Raw genomic sequence first — 17738 nt, forward strand, 5'->3', positions numbered from 1 at the left:
GTTCTTTAGCTCTATTAAGTAAATACCCAAATATTTTGTGGAAATCAGACTCTGAAGTAATTTAGGAGCTTTTGAAATTTTCATCGCCAGTACAGAGAAGTTAATACTTTCAAACATTGTTTCTAATTCAGTGGATGTTCTGGATTTATCAGTTGAGAACAGAACCTGAGCCCTTCAATGAAAACAGCAATGGTCCACCTGGCTTCAGCTGCTGTCTCTTGGTAGCAGCCACCCCTAGACATTGGAGAACATAGTGGAAAACATAACAGACAAACTACTCATAGGCTAAATATTTTGCTGAACTCAAATCACTGGCGATTGGATGGGTCCAGAAAGCTGTGCGTTTCTAACTCTTCTACAGTTTTATTCTTTCAAATGTAACTATGGAAGTGTTTCTTATAAAACCGTATAGGTTCACATGGAACCTATTCAGTGTTCCGACACTTTTATTTTTGTGACAGTACATTCATTGATTAAAATGGAGTACACGAGGTCCAACACACACACACAAAAAACCAAACCCAAGACTATGCCTGTAACTCTTTTTATTTAATAAATTAAGAAAATCAACCATGATCACCTACAAAATGGTTCCCATCTGAGCAAACACACAACTGCTTATGATGCTGCCAGCGTTCAAAGCAATTCTGCAGAACATTTCCTAAAATGCAATCTCCATCGCTTTTGCTTTCACATCTTCTGCCAACAAAAAATGGCTTCCTTTAAGCACTGACTTGATCTTTGGGAAAAGGCAGTTATTAGCTAAAAAATGCTTCACAAAGTGTTGTGGGTTGGCACATTGCTTTGCTGTTAACTGACTGTTCACTCTTGCACACTGACATTTTCTGACCAAGGGTAAGAAAATGTCTATATTTGAACACATGCCCACTCATACTGAGCGAAGCAATTGAGTTGAGCTTTGTCTCACTGTGACAGGTTAGAATGTATTCTATAAACATCTCCTTTTCTCTCCCTTCCCACTCTTGGTTCCTGAGCTACAGCTTTAGTTGAGGTTTGTTTTGTGTCGGATCTTGTATAGTTCTTCAAATGTTTCACATCTTTGCCTCCCAATTTTCTTTCAGTGCTCCCATTTTTTTTTTATGTTATAAGAAAAGATAGATAAGCGCCCTCCTCCCTCCACTGCTTATTTGATACAATTTTATAATTAATTTATACACCTCTTTATGTCTGGATGACTACTGAGCACTGAAAGAGCAGGAACTTCGAAAATAGTGCACGTCAAAAATGTGGATTTAGTACACTTCGCTATGTACTAAAATGCACCCAACAAATGGGTGGGTGGGAGGAAGGCTTCCAAAACCAACATAGTGATGTTGGTCATTAGGCACAGGAAATAAATCTTCCTTGCAGACAAAAAAGCCCCACACCAAAACAATAAAAGCTGAAGCTCAAGAAGAATTTTGTACTGGGATATCGTTATCTTCTGAAAGGGCAAGTGATTCAAAGTGACAAAGTGGATGTTGCCTGCTCTGTAGTGAATAAGGCTACATGACATGATATTTCTGGGCAGCTAGGAAGACAGAACCAAGCTTGTATTTGCCCATATTCTTGCAGAACAGTTGTTGTCGATAATGGTAGCATTTAAGTGGGCTTCAATAGTCCAGAGACCCACAATAAATGACATCAAACCTAGAAATTACCCTTGAATAACAAGGCTTTCCAGAAATTTGCTATATTTCATGTTTGCATTTGCATGTAATTTGAGATTTTTGTAATACATTTAAATTTGCTATATATTGAGAGTCAGGCAATGTCTAAAATGTGTTAAATATATTTTAGAAAGAAACAGGGATTCTTATTCCAAAATAAATGAATTTATGTATTTCTAAAGCTACTATTAACACTACAACCTGCACGTCCAGTAACTTTGAGCTGTCAATAAATCTGTCAGCAACAGATTTGAAATTTTTAGACACAGCTATGGTCAAACTTTGCACTCCTGTTAGCTGCTGCAGCCTGATCATCTTCTGTCTTGTAATTTATATTGTTTTTTACACAAAGCAAAACATTGTATTACAAAAAAATGTATTATTGGTAGAGTAGAAATTCTGGTTTGCTTGTACTATGACTTGTAATATATATTACTGGTACTACTATTTGTGTGGTACTCCACATTACTCTATAATTACTCTGTTACTATGCACAATGTGAGCTATTCCATTAGACTGGATCTCTGCTACTGAAGACATTGCCATAAATCTTGGTGTGGTTTGTAGGAGTTATGCTTTCCAGTAAGTGTTTCATGCTTACGCTCACTGGTTGCGAATCTGTTTTACACGACTGGAACTATCATAACAGAAGGTTAGTTAGATTTCTTCAGATCTGTCAGGAGCCTGCTGATATTAGGGACAGTTCACAGGAAAAAAAAGGAGCAACATTTATTCAAGCTTTGGACTAAATAAAAGATATTAGCTTTTTAATTCTTCATTGAGAGTTTTACTGAGAGTTTGACTACCCAGAAAGTCACGTAATTGGGCCACAACAGTACATCTTCTCTTACATGAGAAGTGGGCCAGCAATTTAAAAGTAAGAAAATGACTACTTTAATTGTATAAGCACTTAAAGATATTCCAAGAACTAAAATTTATTAAATTGCAGCAGAATATTATGTGCAGCAAATGGCTTCATTCTTAGGTTGAGGTGCACCACTGAAATACATCATTAGAATTTGTTACAGCAACTTCATAGGTTATCTGGGAGATAAAAACAGGAAAGCTGTAGTTTAGAACAGTATTTTCCCTCCTTCCCACCTACAACTGCATTACTGTACAGAACAAAAATAAATCAGAACAATGTGTACATGAGTAATGGATGATGAAAAACCATACCAGAGCAGGACTGAAAACCGAGATCACCAATGCAAAGTTCAGTGCAGCATGGATAGCAGGCTAATATTTATTACTTCTTAATTTCTTGCTCCTGCTTTATTTCAACCTTTTGATCTCCTGTTCTATTTGCAGCAAGACAAGCTTTACCTAACATCCTACAACGTTTTTTATTAACTAAACCTATTGGGTTTGAGGTTTTTTCTATTTTTAATATCCACTGACCTCTTGATGGAAATTGTACAATGCTAATCTGGGCTTACATGAAATAAGAGGTAAGATTTCCATTAAATTCCACGAAGCCAGATTTTTACAAGGTTGATATAACTTTCTGTGAGAGTTTGGTATGAGCATTGAAACGGTACACTTATCCCTCTGAAATACATGTTCCTCTTTCATTAACGTAATTCAGTTAAATGGATGCGATACCAAGATCTAAAGGACAGGATCCTTACTGGCAAAATTCTAGGGACCTTCCAATGTGAAACGATTTCCCATGCAGCTCTAGAGTAAGGCACACTAAGTGAAGTCTATTGGAAACAACAGCAAATCCTCAGTAAATTCAAGGATTTTGGATCATGCCCTGTGAATTATTTTGTTTTTACAAAAATATCTATGCAGAGATAGAATGGAGAAAGGAAAAACAATAGATGCCCATATTAATGTACAACAAATTATGACCCTAACAGCAGTGCCAGATGATCACTACTTCAGTATAATTTCTGTAAGGAAGTGTAAGTTTAAGAATTTTTTCTTCCAATGTCAGTGACTTAGTGCAAAAAGAAGAGAAGCCCAAGGAAACAGATGGAAAAACATTTCTGACAGCTTAAGTGCAGTTAATTATTTGTAGGCGAAGCATTCTGCTATCAGCATTGATTTGCTGTATTTGAAACTGAAAAAGTCATAGCAGTGACAATTTTATTCAGAATTGCTGCAATTACTTGACTATAAATAGGACAGGCAAAACCAGAGCAACACCTTGACGATGCAACTGCCTTTTCATCATTTTCAGGAACAGCCAACTACAGGTCAGCATGCTGTGCAGCTACCCCACTGGTAAGCAGTTCATTCAGGTCTCATCCTCTCCCAATTTTTTTCCACTTCCTGCCTTTTTCCTTTAAGCAGATTCAACAGGTATGGAAAAAAAAATTTAAAAAAAAAAAAAAGGGCTTATCATATGTATGGAACGATCTCACAAGCTAGGTACCACCATTCTCACTTTATAGATGGTGCAAATGAGAAAAACAAATACTCATTTAAGCATGTGCTTATTGCAGACCTGTTCAAAGGCACAAAGGGAGATGACATGGTTTTTTATGACTCTATGGGATTTATCTGTATAACTAGAGAACGTGAAAGAGGAAAACTGCTGCTCCTAAGTAATGACATCCATCTTTCCAGGAAAAGAGACAGGAAGGCAGTAGGCTTGGGGAGGAAAATTCAAGCCTTCACCACCCAACTAGGAGAAACTGGAGACAAAAGGAATACTATAGATTATTTCTCCCTTAAAATGTGACGTGGAGAAGAGACTAGCTCATGACCAAACAGCACAGCATTTTTTCTGTTCTCCATGGATAGCTACGCGGTTCTTCACTTCCACTGCTTTGTTCAAAGTATGCTTAACTTGTGTTTAGCCAGGTAGGTGGCCAGGGATTAAGAGCACAACAGGTACATTGTATCCCTCATTCTTCTTTCCTCTATTTGTAGTTCTTTTATAATAGGGCTGCCAAGTCTAACAGAGAAAATTACAAATCTGGTCTTGAGGACATCCACTATATATGAGTACAACTGTTCAGGGACCAGAGCACACAGCTGTAACATAGAAGAATCCAGGGTAAATTTCTGGACTTGTACAGTAATCATTATAATCTAGTTACATAAGAGAGCTACTAGACTTCAGAAAAATATTTGGGGTTTTTTTTTGTACCCTTTGACAAATCCAGAGAGATAATTCTGCAATTGTAAGAAAATTACTAATTTGAATACCAGTATGCATATGCTACTGAAGTCTACCTACCACTACAGCAGCACCATTGCAAAATGGTTTAGCACTGGACTGCAGTAAATTGGTGGTAGTCTGTTTGAGTAACCCAGCAAGATACTACAAACCACCTGGATAACAAAACAAAACAAGGAACATGCTGAGGGATGTATCTTACTCTGTTGTCTGTGACATCCACAGCATTAGCAACTTCTTGACACTGCCAGACACCTTACAAAGTCTCACTACTCCTGAGGTCTGGGTTGGAGATACCTGCTTTAAATTAAAAACTTGCATCAATTAATGCTTTGAGCACTTTCATAAATTATTCCTGCTCAGGAGAAGCATAACTGAATTCAATAAAAGGGAAGGTATCCTCATATTACACATTTTTTCCATGGACTTTAAGATTTTTCTTGAAGAGAAACAAAATGCTGTTGAGAGCAGTAGGATTATTTTTTTTTTTTAATAAGTATCATGGGAAAGAACGAAGAATATTGTCTTTCATTGCCCATTCACAGCAAGGACTAGTTAGGGTAAGACAGTCTCCTGAGTACTCCGGAACAGCTATCATCATACACTCTCAAGAAAGTTTAGTTTGACTGGCAAGGCAACAGAAAAATCCTTTAAAGAAGACACAGAAAATGGAAAGCTTTTCAATGGGAGGATGAAGAAAAAGATGGTTCACTTCTAACAGAGTGGAGGCTGAAAAGAGCTGACTGCTCTCTGTATGTATCAGGTCTGAAGAACCAGGAGAGAGGGTGTATTTTGGCTAATGCTGGCTCAAAAGCAAGTGGAATAAATTACCCAAGAATAAATTTATTCTCAAAATGCAGAGAAACTTTGTAGTATCAGAGCAGCAAGATACTCATAGCACAGTGGGATCAAAAAATTGTTCTGCTTTCAAGTAGAGTTTGATAAGTATATTGATGAAGTTGCCTGAAATAGAGTTTTAAGTTACCTTGCATGTCCATTCAACCATTATGTCTTTGAAGTCACCTGAAACTTTCACATTCAGAAGACCTACGTCGTCAAGCGCCTCTTGTGCAAAGCCAAGAATTAGATGCCAGTGTCAGTTACATAAACTCACAGAGCTCCTACTCAGTCCCATCAGCAAGAAATCGACCTGCTGATAGTCTAGCTCATGCCTAAATCTCAGGACTTAAAAACTGTGTGTTTTCAGGGAAAACATGATCATAGTTTGACCCATTCAACCTCACAAAAAAATACAGTCCTTCCAATGAAACTGACTTGAAAACACGTATCTGGAATATAGGAAACTTGAATTAATTTCTTTCTACTTCCTACGCGTCCTGGGAGATGCATGGAAAGATTCAGTCACCTGCTCATAGTTGAGAGTTTTATGAGGTAGCAAGATAGCAATTCCTGTAATTTGTTCTTGTGAATCTAGTTCCTATACTTCTGTAGGACTACATGCTATAGCTAGACGTAGAGAAGGAATTCCATTATAGACAACCATCAGCATTTTATGCTTTATACCATGAATTAATTATACCATGGCAGCAGAGCTTTATAAGTTAGCTCTGTAATGATGCAGCAAAGTTTCTTAGCTCAAGCACACTCCAAGCGAATTACACCGTCAATGTGATTTCAAGTTCAGTTTAGCCACTTCTGTAGTGTATGCAATCCAACCTAATGAACCACCAAAGCCCAGATTAGCTCCACAAGTAACCCAACTTGGCAGACCTTGTGAGCTTCCAGAGCTGGGAATTCTATGTTTTAAGAAGCTAAACTACATCCCGTAAGATCTGCTGGTTATGTCTGTAGTTTTTAATTCAAGAATGACAACTTAATCACCTAAGTATTGTTAGAATGACTCTTGGTATAATTTTTGTGCAGGCCAGCTAGCACTCTTCCAAGCAATGCCCAGGCATGATCTAGGAGTTGGCACGGTCCAGGAGTAGAAAGTTTACGTGCAGCAACTGTGCTTTGCAGGCTAACAGAATTTAATTGTGTTAACATAGCCAGAACAAACCAGGAAGAGCCTTGGCGCTGTACATATGCAGTAACTCCAGCTCAGTTCGGACCTTGCCAGACATGACAAGACTCCATTCAGCCATTGCTTCTACACCATGCTCTGAAACAGGGTATGTTAGCACAGAGGCAGCGCTGAATGAGAGACTGCATGTCCCGATGGAATCCTGTGCCCAGACTAAGAAGTCCTCAGAATGTGGTACAGGAACAATCTATTGGCTCTTAATAGCCAGACCAAGTTTAGCAGTGTCAACAAGCTAACAAGACCAGTCGTAAACAAGCTGGAGTACAGATGGGCCTCACTGGACTGTTCTCTGCAGCATCTCCGGTAGAAACATATCCTGCTAGCTCATTCACAATACAAGACACAAGTCATATATGTGCATGGACTGGTGTTAGTCTTGATCTTATAGGCATGTCTACTACCAGTGGCTGCACTGAAATACCTTAGTAACTTCGAGGGAGTCAGCACTGGTCCACTAGGTTCAGGGCTGAAATATATTTAACAGCAGTTCTGGACGCTTGATGCCTTTGACCTGTCAAACAAATTAACCTAAAATATAAACATATTGTGAGCATTTATGTAAATGTGTATTTGTATATACATACATATGTATAAAGATATACAGCTATATACATATATACATATATGTGCATTTAAATGTGAATTATATGATAAAACCTAGAAACTTTTAAATTACAAAAAAATGAACATCTTTCAATCCAAACCTCATATAAAACAAAAACATTTTGTGCATTAATTTCAGCTCAAATTTGACAGCAGAAATAAAGCTGCAAAACAGAATTACCGACCACGATTAGCTGGTTGAGTATATTGTTATCCAGCATTGTGATGAATATAATACCTATATTACAATTATCCTTAATATAGGCGGCTTTTACTTTTCTTTTGCAGTCAAAGGAACATTGTTCTGATAATTTCTTGGAACAATTAGGTCAAGCCCAAGGTATTTATACATATTACTACGTTGCTGATGCATGATAAATGAAGTACAGGAAGATACTGTATGTTCACCTATGGGAATAGCATATAATTAGAAAATAGCAACTGCTAATTCTTTTGTTATTATTGTTATAGGTGGAAAAAAAACCACTGAAGCAATACACGAGATCCAACATTCCACTTTGATTAGTGCCTAGGTGAATATCCCTGCAGAAGTCACACATCTTGTCTGAACTCCAGTCGATGCTCACTGTCAGAATGTGTCGTATAGCTGTTCTTTCCACGTAAGATGGTCTTGCCTTCTGCTTCCTCAGTCCAGAACTGCCATTAAGGAAAAAAAAACTTTGCTCCCTGGAAGACAGCAGGGGCTACAGTTTAAAATGAACTTGCTTAACCATGCAGATCACCCCCGAAGAAGTCACTAGTTCTGTAACTTGGCCCACCTTGTTGCATTTTTTTGCTCTGTTTAGGTTTTGAAAGTCATTTACTAACATACACTGAGAAATAGGAGATAAATACAGTTAACTCAGCCACTCTTCCATGGTATTCTTGCCTGGTCTCTCTTTCATGTACACTATTTACTTCTTGGGTTCAAAGTTTTCTTCTCTTTGCATTTTTTTTTTAATCATGCATCACTCGGTTCACCCATCTTGCACCTCCCGCTTTTGTTGTTTTTAGTCTTTTGTGATGATCTTTCAGTTAAGAGCTCACCAAAGTGTAGATCATGCTGAATGTAAAAGAAAGACACCACATGAAAGTATTCTTTTGAGGCATACAGAGCACTTTGATTTTTATAACCCTTTACTGTCTGTTCATCAGTTCTGACTGTAATGGCCTGTGCTTTCCTTTGCATTCTTTCCATCTCTCTAAAGCATCTTAATTATGGTGTATTCAAGATGGGCATCAAAAAGCACTCAAGAAATAACAAATTCATTATCAACACCACAAGCTGTGTTTGAGCTTATTAAAGTGCTATCTGATGTTTGAATTTGAACAGTGAAGAAACAAAACCATTTTGCTTTTGTGTGTTTGATCTTTCAAGCTTCAACTAGCAACTCTTGGTAGGGTAGGCAAGGTTTCCCATGAACCATATTATTTTGTTTTCTTTGGAAAATACTCCATGCAGTAGAAGAAACGTAATATGCAGACACCGGCTGGAGTGAATCTATACATATTAAATGCAACTCCGGAAAGCAAAGAAATCACAATAAATTGCCGTGGCTCCTTTTTACAGCAATTCTAATCTTGTCATTACCCAGGAAACCACAGCAAAAGTGAATGTAAATAATACTATTTTACTTAGCACCAGGTAGGGGATTTTGGCTTATGGACATGTTTTAGAATGAAGGAAGTAGTGTTCAGAGGAACCTGCACAACAATAAAATCTCAGCAGAAATACTAGAGCACACTACATAGCTGACTTTGACAGAGTGTTTTAAACAACAAAAAAAATGTGCAGTTAAAAATGCTTCTCTCTTCAACTGTCTCTCCTTTCAACACAAACAGAGCTTGTCATTAACTGCCATGCTTTCCACCCTTGTCCCCAAGAGGTCATGGGGGCCAAAGACACTGGTGGATCAAGGCATTCAGCCCAAACCTACAAAGCTACTGGATGCTGAACTCCTGCTCAGATTCTCATGCCCCGTCCATCTCAGTGTGATGGCACCTACCAGCTTCTGTGAGTTTGGGTTCTTCTACTTTCTTTCTCCCTCTCAGGTATGCAGGCACAGGCACATACACATGCACATGTAGACAGAAAACTTTCTTGTCTATACTATTTAGAAGCAATATTGAGACATGTCAGTCTGCAGCAATGACTCCTCAAGATATGGGGAACAAAAGAACAGATAATAGACCAGTGATCAAAGGAGAAATATTTATCTTCTTCCACCAGCCCACCAGCATACAAACCTGCCTTACAGAGGCATTACGGCATGTAAGATTGGCTTGAAGAGCCACTCTATGCAAATATGTTATGGAAGATGGAGTAGAAGAAAGGTGTCATAAAACAACAAAGCGTGTGAACCTTTGTTGTCAAGTAGCTTTACGGTGTGATTACAGGGATGAAAAAGCATAGGGATTCTGCCATGGCCTTACCTCCAATATGATCCTCACATATTCTTGCACTGGGCATTTGTAATTATGCACTAAGGACATCTGACAGCTGAAGGGGGCAAGGGGAACAACACACAACTGGGGTGCCTATCTTCAAGTATATACTTAAAGTACAGGTCTGGACCATGCACAGGCTCACCCTGTTACTAAAGGGAGGTTGTAGGAATGACTACAGGTACAGTGCACCTCATGTTCCTACCTACCACCTACCTACCTATTTACTAACCATCTGAGCATGACTGTACCAGCAGCTGTAGTCCTTTTTTTATGATTCTCTTGAATCATAAGAAAAAAAATCAGCTTATATAGCACAGAATAAAATTTGATCCTAAACAGGTACATTTTAATTTTAATTTGATGTAATTTCACTATTAAAACATTTGCTATTTTGCCTATCCAAAGAGACCATTCAGAGGAGCAAATATGTTCTCTTTGGGGTTCTTTAGGTAAATGCTTAATACTCTGTACTGAGGTGTCGGCAGCTACAAGTACACGCTACTGTGAGCATGCTTCCCTGAATCAAGAGCAGAAGCAAGTTTTGTAAGACTAAGGAAATAAGCCAGTTGGTTCCACTCATCCCTAAATACAACTCTACAGGTCAAATGAAAAGTAGCTATTAGTGAAATGACCAGACTTACCAGTACAGATAGTAGAAGAAGGAAAGGAGATAGAAAGCTAGCTTACACCAGGCCTCTTTTTGACAGTAACTCAAGGTATCTGCATTCATGACTGCAGGTGGATCATATGCTAGCTCTGAACTATCTGCTGGGCAACGAAAATATCTGAAAGAGCAGCAGAAGACATCTGGCAACATTCTGTTAACATTCTGTATTAAACACATGCAGATATACACTCTCCTGATCACCAGCTATGAAAAAAACCCAATCATCTTCTGTGATACAGGAGGAATTTTCCTCTCTTTATCAAGCCTCTATTTCCAGATGTTAAAATTAGGACATTAGTCTAAGCAGGCTGTTCTTACAGAACAAAGAAATTAATTAACATGGACTTTTCGTGTGCTACTAATTCTTTAGATTGAAACATGTCCTTCCCTACACAGTTATTTCTGGCTTACTAATAACTTACCTATGAGGAGCGACAATATGTGTCAGCTTGTGATTACAGTGTGGAGGGAGGATTACTGGGCTTTAACTGTATGTGCACAACTGATTTCAGACATAGTGAAAGGTGATGTTCTCAAACAACTGATAGCCCAGTTTCTCCAACTCTGAAAAGTCAAAACATCAATATGGAATAATACTAGCAGGTTGACTAATGTTTTCTACACCTAGCACTGCTCAAGAACATATCATCCAAATAATTTTAATTGGAAAAAGTTTTTCTTCTTACATAGGATAAATTTCTAGTTATTCTCAGCAATAACACGACATTGAAGAAAATCCTGACAAAATAACTTATTTTTTTGGCAAAGGGAAAAGCAAACAAAAAAAGAAGTCCTTACCAACGTTAATTAACTGCTTTAAAATCAGCACAAACCTGATGAAATATTGTTACTTCTGTTGCTTTGAAATAGTAATGCAACCACCGAAGATTGCTGGGATTGCTTATAGATAGATAAACAGACAGACAGATAGAAAGAAATATACCTCCCAAATGAGTGACCAGCAGCAAACTTCGGAAGTAAATGTTCTCATAATAACTCTGCCTTCCCCTCTTCCATTATCAGTAACATCCACTTACAATCTCTAATAACATTACAAATTCTTTTGCAGAGACCACAGGTGAAATTTTGCTCAATTATCTTCACAAGGAACCCAAACCTGTCTGTGGTTAAACCAGCAGAAATTATGGAGTAATTATAGCAAAGCGTATGGAGAACCATGGGAAAAAAGACAATCAAAAGTTCTCTCCAAATGTTGAGATCATTATTTAGAGCCTGACCATTTTCACCTTGGATATAAAACACAATTTTGATTTTTTTTTTAATAAAAACAATATTATTGTCACACTTTGTTTGCTAACCCTTACTCAAATAGAATCATAAAACACTTTACTGTACCCAACCAATTGGGAGAAAAGAAGTCATAGCTTCTGACACCAGTACTGGCACTCTACCTTCTGAATAACACACTTTACCATATGACTCTGCATTACTAGCAAGCTTTTGCAGAAAATAGTGTAAAAAAGCTACTACTTTTTAGTTACTGATTGAGACAACAGTTTTACTTCACAACAGGAGCTATCTGCTGCCATATATACTGTTGTAACACAAAGAGAACCTGACAGCCCCAAATCATCTGTGCTTTTACAAACATTGTGGAATTGAAGAACTAGGGAAGACTTCAGACTGACAACCACAAAACCCAAATTCTCTTGGTTATCTTCAGAGGCAACAGAAGGCTGATCCTCCACAAGAACGCAGAAGATGCAGCAGCGGGTGCACTGCCTGTCCAGAAAACACTAAAGCTACTCAACAGCAGGTCTTACGTGATCAACTTTGAAAGCCCCTCACTGACTACAAACACATAGCAGAGATCCAGAGCAGAAACACTGCCCACTTTTTTGCATGGGCAGGGTCAAGACAACAGCTCTTCATCTTCTGCAATCCCTACTCCAAGAGTGCCTAATACAGACTTCTCTTGCAGAACAGAAATTCTGTACTCTATAGCAAGAAATACCTTATTTCATACCAGAAGAAAAAAAGAATAAAAAGCATAAAGCTGCCAAAGAAGATGAGAAGCAAATTTTCAACCTGCCTAGTCTCTATTTCACAGCTCTACTGGAAATATTTCCTTGCTAGGGCTGAATTAATAGGTCCAAAATCTTTCAGATACTAATTGCCTTATAAGTCCCTACCTGTGAAGTATTTAGAGCCTCACCAAGTTCCATTTCCAGATTTTAGCCTATTTAATGTCCACGTTTTCATTCAGTTGTGGTGAACGCATCCTGACACCCTTCAGAACCATAGAATCATAGAAAGATTTGGGTTGGAAGGGACCTTAAAGATTACCCAGTTCCAACTCCCCTGCCGTGGGAAAGGACATCTCCCACCATATCAGGCTGCTCAAGGCCTCATCCAACCTAGCCTGGAATACTTTCAGGGAGGGGACAGCCACAACTTCCCTGTGCAACCTGTGCCAGTGCCTCACCATCCTCATCACGAAGAATTTCTTCCTTGTGTCTAATCTAAATCTTCCGCCTTCCAACTTAAAGCCATTTCCCCTCACCCTACCACTCCATGCCCTTGTGAAAAGTCCCTTCCCACCTTTCTTGTATGCCCCTGGAAGGCTACTATAAGGTCTCCTCAAAGCCTTCTCTTTTCCAGGCTAAACAACCCCATCTCTGTTTTCTTCACCCATGTAAATGTTCACAAAAAAATATTTACTTTTTCTCTGGAAATGTAAATTTTAGCTACTTATAGGCAAAACTTCTAGGGAAAAGATACTCAACCACACTCCTGTCACTGCACTTCATAGCTTACACCATTTGCATGTGTGCTGAGTTGGCAAATAATGCAAACAAGCAGTCAGAATATAAAAGACGGGCTTACCTCCAGAAGTGATAAAAAAGCAAAGGAACATTTAACCCCAGTGTGAGCCACTCTTGAGCGCACAAAAACATTATGCAGAAAAGACTATGGATAGAGTACTCTGGCAACACCAGCTAAAAAGAAAGGAACAGAAATAACAGATATCAGTAAAACACCTCTTTGATTTTAGTCACCTAAGCAGTTTTTCAGAAAGCAAATCACCTCTACAAGCCCTTGTGTCTCTGTGTCTGTCCCTTGACATACTTCAGTTGGCAGACAGCTTTGCTCTGAGCAATGAGCACAAGATGCAGTGCCAGTTTTGTCCAGGTTCTAACCATGGATATACTCCAGGGGCTTGTTGACACTTACTGTCTCACCTGGTGCTCCAGATTTCTGTCTACAAAATCTGTAGACGATTTTACTGCCTCCCTCACAAAACCATTATGAGACTAAGCGAATGTCTGTAAAGGAGTGCTTGAAGAACTATGTGTCATTACTGATATATTCAGAAAGGAAATAATGAAGGTACTACTGAAGCTTCACTTCTATATTGGAGGACCGTCCTTGGAGAAAAAAAAAAGGCTGTTTCTACCATTTTTATATGTTATATACAACCCCAAAAGATCAAATCCATTACTGAGTCAGAATTGTGAGCTAAAACCCACTACGACAGGAAACTCACTTCCTTAGTAAACACATGGCTCCTTACCCTACTTGTTTCAGACCAAGATGATTCTTTCTATTAAAAGACAAAGTGAGTGGGCAGCTGGCAGAAGCAGAAAAGTATGTGATGTTGATTCAGTGTAGTTATTTCTACAGGCATTTTGCTTTTTTTCACTGTTTTCCCACTTCTTAGCTGGCTTTCTTCTCTTGTTTTCTTCTAATACCTTTTTTTTTCCAGAAATCTCTATTTCTTTTCATCATTCAGGTCATAGAAGAGAATAATTTCCAGCGGTACATATTTCTCCAAGCTAGATCATCCCATGCACAGTTCATTGGCATCCCTTGCTGCATTTTGGAGCTACATCAGTCAAAGCTAAACCATAAAAAGCATTTGAGGGGCTTCTTTTGATGTAAATTCATTTTCATCTGTCAAATAATTAAAGTGAGCTTGATTTTTTCGAACAGTGTAAAACCAACTACACAGCTACTCCCAATGCCTACCTATTCCCATATTGCTGGGCTGCAATGAGTCCCATCTTCTTGCTTCTAGATGTCTTTCCACCTCACACAGAACACACTTTTTTACTTTCATTTAACTTCACTACTTGAAGTAGTTAACATATTCGGATATCTCTGTGCCTACGCCTTCACTAAAACATTCAGAAAAGCTTATCTTATATGGATGACAAACCAGATACAATTATATAGTTCAGATTCCAGATGGTAGTTACTTATCACTGCTGGATTATTTTTTTCTTTTTAGAATGTGACTTACAACATGACTATAACCTTTCCCAAAAGAATGATTCATTTTAACCACAAATTGCAGACAAGAAAAGTCTTCATGATGTATATCTACTGACTAAACATCACAACACTTAAAAGCACATTACATTCACTATCACATATTTGATTTCTGATTCCCAGAGAGTCCACAAATTTAGCAATAACACAATCCTTGCGCTGAATCAAAGGCCTGGCTGGTAATAACCAAGAAGAAAACCTATGGTGAAAACTTATGTGGAGCTCAAAAAAAAAAAAGACAAAGACCTGCTGTGAAACTACCAATGAAACAAAGGAAGCAGTGGACTCTCAGAAACACTCACTTTCTAGTCACAGTTCCTTGTGTAAATTACATCTACTTGTGTTTTTGATAGAACAAGAAATGGGTCATTTACGTCTCTTCACTCTATTCTTGGAGTGATATTTTCGTGGAGATGTAAATAAATTAAGGATCAGTGCTGATCACAGTTTCTTAACAGAATTCATGCAAAGAAGCAAAGCCCAGCTTGCAAAAAGAATTACAGTTTATACTCAGACCATTTACCTAAGAAACCAAACCTAAAGAATCTGAGAGAATCAAAAGCATACAGTGTAGAAAGGAATTAACAGCAAGGCTTGTGAGGAAAGGAAACTGAATAGCTGAATAACTAAATAACTAAAAAAATAACACTGCCTCAGTCCTTGGCTCTAAGAATCATCCTGCAGTTTGACACAAAATCATCTGAAACCAATGGAAACTTTCAATCAACTTCAGCAAATAAGGGATTCAGCTCCTGGAGAGAAGAAAGCTGGTGGAAAAACAAGTAACAGCCAATCCTTGTTGTTCCTGCTGAGGTAGTTAACTGCAATAGCAACTTTGTGTTACAGATGGTTGTGTGATAGGAATACCTTAATTCATTTCTGGGAGAGCATATGCAGCCGTCAGACAGTAAACATGTTAGGATATAAATGGTATACTTTGATTTCGAAACAGGTACACCCTGATTCAGATAACAACCTCTGCTTTCTGACACAATTCAAGATGAAGTCTCAAAATGGTTAGTGAATGCAGATTTGAAGGAGAAAGTGCTGTAACCTTGCCACTTTGAGTCCCAAGCTAATGAATGGTGCTACAAATTTATCACTAGAAATCCCACTGGCTAATATTTACCTGTGGAAAATCACTGGAAAGACTGAAAAGGAAGTCAGGTTCAAGATGAAAATGCCGCTAATCAGAAACCCCTTTTGCTATAACATGAGCAAAGGAAAGAAACTGCTATACCTTTCTAATATGTATTTTAAAGTAAATAGCCATATTAGTAAATACTCAAAATCCTTATTAGCAATACATCATTTGCATTTAAAACATAAAATGTTAGATAGATATCACATCAAGTCATTATCATCTCACCATAAATATTCAGTGGACCCACACACAGTTGTACAGACATATACGCACATGTAAATAGATTCTTCCCCTTCTAATTGAAAAGAAAATAAGGCAAGCCTTGCTCTGTGTGGACATCTATGTTTGGCTGAATTAAAGCATGGGAAAACAAGCACTGAAGCTAAGCAACCATCAGGAGCTTCTCTGTGTTTATAGGAAGACAAGGACATGTGTAGATTGCAACCACAGAAGAGCATCCCTTGGGAAGCTCAGTCCCACATAATTCTAGTAAATTTCCCATTTCCTAAAGATATTCTGTTCCTCTTATACAAAAGATAAACCCAGCTTTTTCCATCAGTACTTCTCCTCCTTATTCTGTTCATAACATATGGATACCTCCTTCTCAAATGTAATTTTGTTTTTACAGAATATTAGATCATTTTTACATGGAATGACTCATAGCTTTTCTTGCCAGTGAACAGGGCATGTAAAATACCTCACAGAAAACAAAATTGAGAAGATAATATAGGAGGAACAGTAATCTTGCTTCATCAGTTCTTTAAATTCTCATGCTTTGAAAATCATCTGTAATAAGTGAATGAAACAGTTCCCAGTCACTCTTTAAGCCACTGAAATGTGAAGTCCTCATTCATCTGTCCAGCTCTTTGCTTAGGACCAATACACCTGGATGCTAGTAATTCTCACAGAACTGCTATTTCACCTCCAAAATTACTCTGAGTGAACATCAGTCTCCATATGTGAGTGCCAGACTCCATACTGCAACCACAGATTTTTTGCTGTATCCAGAAATTGCCAGCTATTATGCACTCAACCCTCCCCAGGATTTCTGAGAGTCTTCATTACACTGACAGAGACAACTTCCCTTCTTAAAGCATGCCTTCTCCTCCACAGACAGAAGGAAAACAACTGAAGGGAATCTCCTTCACATAACGAAGTTGAATCTCCTTCATATAACAAGTAGTTCACCTTACACAGGAGAAACTGAAAACACCATGCATGTATTGAACCACTCCAGGTCCCCAAACTAGGCCTGATATAAGTACATGTTGCTTTGTCACACGGTTAATGCTGCTGCAGCTTCTTCCACTAAAGGATAGCTGCAGCTCACCACTGTAGTGCTCACATTGCTTTTTTCCACCATATCCCTTGCTAAAGCTGACATGTAGAATTTTTCCTCATCTGTAGCAGAGAAAGAGGGGATTAATATGTCAAGGTTTTCAGAACACAAGAGTTATTTTAATTACACTTTAAAGCCCATCCTAACAGAGCCTGCCAGAGCTGACTTGGGTTACTGAGGAGTATCAGCTGCTGGATTAAAGATATTGCAAGGCCAAATGGAGATGACTTTTTAATGACTCTAAAATTCTACTAATTGAATAACACAGATGATAAAAGTCAGAAATGTTGTGGAAGCAAATGAAAAACAAAAAGCAAAACCAGAAAAAAAAGCAGTAGCATGTGCCTTAGCCTAGACCAGGCATGTACATAGAAACAAGCAAATCATACCTGTCTGC

At 38.2% G+C, this 17738-nt stretch overlaps 1 protein-coding gene across 5 annotated transcripts in view; it reads right to left on the reverse strand.

Moving 5' to 3' along the window:
• The window catches only part of CNIH3 (cornichon family AMPA receptor auxiliary protein 3), a 134346-nt gene that overhangs the window by 39547 nt on the left and 77061 nt on the right, over positions 1–17738 (reverse strand). Inside the window, exons 5-7 of one of the 5 annotated variants that reach the window (XM_054063125.1) lie at positions 13413–13525; positions 10540–10683; positions 540–8513 (exon numbers count right to left, since the gene is read on the reverse strand). In XM_054063125.1, coding sequence (XP_053919100.1) covers positions 8486–8513; positions 10540–10683; positions 13413–13525 — 285 coding nt within the window. In that variant the 3' untranslated portion in view covers positions 540–8485. Of the gene's footprint in view, positions 1–539; positions 8514–10539; positions 10684–11049; positions 11130–13412; positions 13526–17738 lie in introns of those variants that run through there. The other 4 variants (XM_054063124.1, XM_054063129.1, XM_054063126.1 and 1 more) reach the window with 4 other exon arrangements.

The sequence above is a fragment of the Cuculus canorus genome, chromosome 3 (genome assembly GCF_017976375.1).
Source record: "Cuculus canorus isolate bCucCan1 chromosome 3, bCucCan1.pri, whole genome shotgun sequence".
In the NCBI taxonomy this organism is placed as follows: Eukaryota; Metazoa; Chordata; class Aves; order Cuculiformes; family Cuculidae; genus Cuculus; species Cuculus canorus.